The 6,235-nt window shown below is 45.8% G+C and overlaps 1 protein-coding gene across 2 annotated transcripts in view; it reads left to right on the forward strand.

Moving 5' to 3' along the window:
* BCL9 (BCL9 transcription coactivator) overlaps window positions 1-3,857 on the forward strand; it is a 31,593-nt gene extending 27,736 nt beyond the window's left edge. For both annotated transcript variants that reach the window (XM_076351704.1, XM_076351712.1), the window contains exons 7-8: window positions 124-384; window positions 1,675-3,857. In XM_076351704.1, coding sequence (XP_076207819.1) covers window positions 124-384; window positions 1,675-2,792 — 1,379 coding nt within the window. In that variant the 3' untranslated portion in view covers window positions 2,793-3,857. The remainder of the gene's footprint in view (window positions 1-123; window positions 385-1,674) is intronic.
* Window positions 3,858-6,235: the final 2,378 nt, after the last annotated feature.

Below are 6,235 nucleotides of genomic sequence, written 5' to 3' on the forward strand. Positions count from 1 at the left end.
AGATGATCTCTTGCAATAAAAGGGATTTCTAGTTTTTCAGATTTCTAGGAGAAAAGGGTGGGATTTCAGGAAAAAGTGATATGGAAAAAAAATTAAAGGTTTTTTCTTTCTCCCCCCCCCCAGGTGGTCCACCTCCTTCCACAGTCAGCCAGTCTGCTCCTGTGACTCTTCCTGGAAATCTTCCTTCTAGCAGTCCTTACACAATGCCTCCAGAGCCGACCCTCTCCCAGAATCCCCTCTCCATTATGATGTCCAGGATGTCCAAATTTGCCATGCCCAGCTCTACACCGCTCTATCATGATGCCATCAAAACTGTGGCCAGCTCAGATGATGACTCCCCTCCAGCACGCTCCCCAAACTTGCCACCTATGAACAGCGTACCAGGTAAGAAACTCAAAGAAACATAAGCCCAAGCTATCAGGCAATACAGTGAGGGTGATTTTTATGGAAGCTTCATCAGATGAAGATGGTGAGAGGGAAAAACCTTGAAGAATATACAGCCATGGGTTGTTTTTGAGGAAGGCAGTTGCAGTTCTCTGAAATGGGGAGATGGAAATTCTCCTTGCAACCAGTTTTTTCTGTCCAGAAAGTGTTTAATCTGGAAAACTGTTATGTATGGGAGAGATTTCCACTCAGGCAGACTGGAATTACTTGTGTGAGTGAATGCTGCTCATGAGAATAAGGGTCAGACCTACAATGTGTTACCCAGAGGAAACCGTTCTCCCCCTGTCTTAAGGCAGTGTCACAGAAGCTTCACAGGTTTTTTTTGTTTGGTGGTTTGGGGTTTTTCTTGACACTGAATCACTGGTCTTTTCCTGAGTTTTGTGGATTGCCTTTGTTACAGACGAGAGTGTTAGAGTGCTTTCTCAAAGCAAACATATTTTCATATGGGGAATGTGTAATGGCAGGTGACCTCAACCAGTAAAATAAAACATTGTCCTTTTGGGCTGTCTTGTGGGTGAGCATGTTTATATGAGAAATCCAATCCCTGCTGATAGCTTAATGTTTGTGGGTACATATTTAATACAAAAGTAGGCAGTAGCCCCTCCACCCAATTGAATTAACATAGTTGAAAGAGGGGATGAGTGGATCTTTCATGAGAGCGGCAACTGGTAATCTATTCTTGATGAGTTTACCTGTGGGTCTGCTGTCTGTTTCACGCAGTAATGATCAGAGTGGCTGAATATACCTGAGGAAGCTGGCTAATTAAGTTCATGATGATAGCTCATTAACCTCATTGATCGCCACCTCCTAGTCTTAGGAGGGTTACCTGATTTATCACTTCTTGAGTTTTGAAAGGAGATTCGGTCACCTCCCAGTGGACAAGTGTCCATACGCTGATAATCTGTCACAGACATGTTTGTTACTGCCTGCATCATCTAGACTGCCAGGGAAGTAGTAAAGGTATGGGTTGGATTGAGATCCTACTTACAGAACAGGCTTTAGTCACTTTTTGATAGGGCAGTGACAAGCTTAGGGAGGCAGCTGTGCAGGTGGCATACATCTTCTGGTTAAAATAACATTTTCCAGAGCCACTACTGATGGTTTTTTTACTAGCACTGATTTTTTTTTTGTGTGTGTGCACAGATTTGGTAACCTTGCATAAAGCTCTCTGATAGCTTTATTGATTGTTATTGGCTGTTATCTAAATGTGATTCCTTATTTCTTCCCTAGGAATGGGCATTAATTCTCAGAATCCTCGAATTTCAGGTCCAAACCCAGTGGGTCCAATGCCAACCCTTAGCCCAATGGGAATGACCCAGCCTCTTTCCCATAACAACCAGATGCCCTCTCCAAATGCTATGGGACCCAATATACCTCCTCATGGGGTCCCCGTGGGACCCGGCCTGATGTCACACAACCCGATGATGGGGCACGGTTCCCAGGAGTCTCCAATGGTACCTCAAGGACGCCTGGGCTTCCCACAGGGGTTCCCTCCCGTACAGTCCCCTCCACAGCAGGTGCCATTTCCACACAATGGGCCCAGTGGTGGGCAAGGCAACTTCCCAGCGGGAATGGGCTTCCACGGAGAAGGACCTCTGGGGCGTCCTACCAACCTGCCCCAAAGTTCGACAGATCCAGCACTTTGCAAGACTGGAGGCCCTGGCGGTCCAGACTCCTTCACTGTTCTCGGAAACAATATGCCTTCGGTTTTCACTGATCCAGAGCTGCAGGAGGTGATCCGTCCTGGAGCCACGGGAATACCAGAGTTTGACCTGTCCAGGATCATCCCGTCGGAGAAACCTAGCCAGACACTACAGTATTTCCCTCGTGGGGAGGTGCCAGGCCGCAAGCAGCCGCAGGGTCCTGGGCCTGGGTTCTCCCACATGCAGGGGATGATAGGAGAGCAGACCCCGAGGATGGGACTAACGTTGCCTGGCATGGGGGGCCCTGGGCCAGTGGGAACTCCGGATATCCCTCTTGGGACGGCTCCGTCCATGCCAGGTCATAACCCGATGAGACCGCCTGCCTTCCTGCAGCAAGGCATGATGGGGCCGCACCACCGCATGATGTCACCAGCACAAACGGCGATGCCTGGCCAGCCCGCGCTAATGAGTAACCCCGTGGCTGCCGTGGGCATGATCCCAGGCAAGGACCGAGCCCCTGCGGGGCTGTACAGCCACCCGGGCCCTGTAGGGTCACCTGGTATGATGATGTCAATGCAGGGCATGATGGGACCCCAACAAAACATCATGATTCCCCCCCAGATGAGGCCCCGAGGTATGGCTGCTGACGTTGGCATGGGAGGATTTAGCCAAGGCCCTGGAAACCCAGGGAACATGATGTTTTAAGCTGCTACCACAAGACTGGATGTTCTGATCCTTGTCAAGATGAGATTCCAAGTCCTGAGCGCTTTTTTGGGAGCTTCAGGAGTACAGTTTGGCCATGCAATAGGTGAAAAGAGACCAGAGGATGCTTTGGGAAATCTCGAATGTATGGAATTACCTGAAAAAAAAAAAATTATTCATTTTAACAGGTTGTTTTTTTTTAAGATTTATTTTTTAAAAATTATTTTTGTGGACTTGGGTATCCCGTGACGGCACCTGCTTTGAGAATCTGTAGCTGTATTTTGAGAATTGCCATTTGTCACAAGTTGCACCATTCTCTGTATGTTTACGTCCTTCGGACTGGCTTCTCCCAGGACTCTTGGTTATTTTTGGGGTTTTTTGTGTACTGTACTATATTGTAAAAGGGATTTTAGCAGAGACTTTAGTCTTTGGGGTGAGAGGAGAATGGGATTCTAGGCTGTTTACTTTAGGTGGAGAATCCATCTTCAGAACTTCGGACTATTTTCCTTCAACTCCAATGTATAGAAAAACCAAACTACGACCTCAGAGCAGAGTATTAATGAAAAGCACAAAAAGGAACTTAAGTTCAGTGAGGGGAATCTTTTAAAAGAAATAAATAATAAGTTAAGGACATATTTTTCAAATTATGGCGTGCTGTCCAGCACCTTCTGTCTCTCCCTCCCACTCTTTATTAAATAGGCTTCTCTCTCTCCGTCCCCCTTCTGTCTCCTCCTATGGCAGCTGCAATACATTGTGTTATTTTGGGGAGTAAATCTAGGAGAGCCTCTCCTCATGTGGGGACTCTTCCCACTTTTAGGAAGGGGCTGGACTTGGACACTGTTACATCCTACAGTAGTCTCTCTCACTGTTTCCTATTCTCCTTTTCTTAGAAACCCCAAGTGATTTTATTAATGTGGGAGTGGAACAGACACTAAAAGTTATCAAGGATTTTTTTTGTGGTTATTTTTTTTTTCCTCCCCAGCGTAAAACGTTCTGTGTAACCTCCATTAAATTTGGTACAAAACCACTCGCCAGGGCTGTGGTGTCAGAAAAATAAAATATATTGTTTCTTACAAAAATGAACTGTCTTCTTTATCCAGTCCAGTTGTTTCTGTGTACATCAGACAGCTGGCCAGATGACTGTTTGCTCTTCCTTATGATCACAGCCAGCCTAGAGGCCAGGTGGGATAAGCTTTGGCAGCTCCTAAAAGTCTGGTCTGTAGGCAGCTGCGTGCTCCTTGCAAGGCACTTCTGTTTGCTTAATCCTGAACTGAGCTTGTTTTTCCTCAGAGTGAGGTCTTACTTCAGAATGCCCCAGGGATGGTAGTTACAGTCTTTCTTCTTCGATTTGTTGAGGGTCAAGGAGTAGATGAAACTTGTTGTCTCTGTCACTTTCTCCTGGTGAGTGTTTGCAGCACTACCAGGTACATGGTTTTGAGCTTTCCGTAAGCAGCGGTGTCTGTCTGCCGAGCGCCGGAGTCCAACACTGTGCCGGGCCACCGGGGTTGTGTGTCCCCCTGGGGGCTTTGGATTGGGTAGGGTCTCTGACTGCCACTGCTCAGAGGCCGAGATAGTGGGGAATGGATGAACTTAAATAACAAAGGTGAGAAAGAAATCGTCAGTGAGCAGATTTTTATCAAGACAACCCTGCTGGGTAAATTGTTGCTTTGCCACAGTTCTCATCGATTGCTTTCTAATCCCCTGTCTTTTCAAACTTGCCTTTTGAGAGAATTTCACCAAGAAGGTTTTATGGTTTTGTCTATGAGGAGTGAAAGACTGGATGCTGAAACATGGATTGGGAGTTGAGCCCTGCTCCTGGAGAAGACCAGGATGAGCCAGATGTGGATCTGTAGGGCAGAGTGTGGGCTCTGTGGCTGTCTGCTCTGTGGTCCCCCAGCACTGTATATGCAGCATGTAATCTCTGTTCTTCCTTCCACTTACTGTTGCTTGAAATTATTTCAATGAGTAGTTTCCTCAAAGGGCTGGCTATTACTGTGAAACTTCATGTGGAGAATGAGTATCTTTAATATGTTTGTGAGTGAGAGTTTTTCAGAGTTAACTGATCCTTAACAGGTGGAAAAAGAATTGCTGTCAGTGGCCGGCTTACCGAAGTTTCATTGCTAGTGTTACAAAATGAGTGAAGCCATGCACCATTGGAGGCATGCAAGCCTCAGAGCCTTCTGTTGCCTGCTTCCAAATTCACCTTTGTGCTGTCATGCAAATTTACAATGATTTTGGGTGAGAATTACTCTTTTGACAAAGTGTAGGATGCATGTTGTGGTGCTTCCCTCTAACAAGACAAGCAGCGTGCCTGAAGCACGGGCTTGTCAAGATTTTAGAAAGAGCTGACAATGACACAGTAAGTGTTATTTCTGTAGAGCGGAGTTACCTCTTCTTTAAATGGTTGCACAGCTCCCTTCTGAGGACCTTGCATGGGAATTGTCACAGTGCAACCTTTTAAAACGTTGCCACTTCTGCCATGACTTCTGACTGGTTTTACCATGTTGAACAAAGCGAACTTCTTGATCGACATAGAAATAACCTGCAGGGTTTGGGTTTTTTTAACAGTCTTTCTGAGTGCCTCCTGTGCCTGTTGAGGTATTTTGAATAGCAGAGGATTTGAGGTGACTGCGACTTACTCCATAGAAAAATTAGCATAGGGGATTCACTGTTTCAAAGCCACTTGATAGTGAAAGGATACATTTTAAAGATGCTGGATAATTAAAGTTCCTTCTGTGTCCGTCTAACTTAAGATGCTGGCATTTGGTATCTTAATGAGATTTTTTTCCTACAGAAAATGCAGAAGATGTGGATTCTCCTGAGTCCATGTAGGTGCACTTAACCTGAGTGGCATTGCCTGGTTTGCACCAGCTGATGGACCAGAGATGCTAATGCCTTAGCTGGCTCTGGTCAGAAAAACAACTCAGTAGATGTAGACTGAACTTCTCTGATTCTGCTTCTCCCCTTTTCGCTTCGCAAATGAAAGAGCTTTCTAGCTGCCAGCCTTGCAAATTCACCTTGGGATCTGTAAGTGAGGCTCTGTTCTCTCCTGCTTATTTTTAATCAATAGTAACTGTGACTCAGCTCTGGTAGTCGTGGTGCAGTTGAAGATGGAAAGTGGGGTTGCCATTTTTAGTTTTCTTCCCCTCCCCCTCTTTTTTTTTTTTAAACTTTCAAATCCTCCTCCTCCTCCACCTTTGTTTGAAAGAATGAAATAGACTTTATTCATACATGCTTGGCTGCTCTTCCTCTCTAGTAACATGGGAGGACACAGTCTGCTGTTCAAATTATCTCATCCCAGATGGCTGCGCAGCCGGAGTGCGGAGAGACTTAAAAGGTAAACCCAGCAGATGGTGAACTTCTGAAACGCGAAGTAATGCGCCTGCTAAATCAAAAGTTTAAAATATTTCAAATCTGTTTGTTTTAAAGTAGTAGACTTTAGTTGC

Source organism: Aptenodytes patagonicus, chromosome 1 (genome assembly GCF_965638725.1).
Source record: "Aptenodytes patagonicus chromosome 1, bAptPat1.pri.cur, whole genome shotgun sequence".
In the NCBI taxonomy this organism is placed as follows: domain Eukaryota; kingdom Metazoa; phylum Chordata; class Aves; order Sphenisciformes; family Spheniscidae; genus Aptenodytes; species Aptenodytes patagonicus.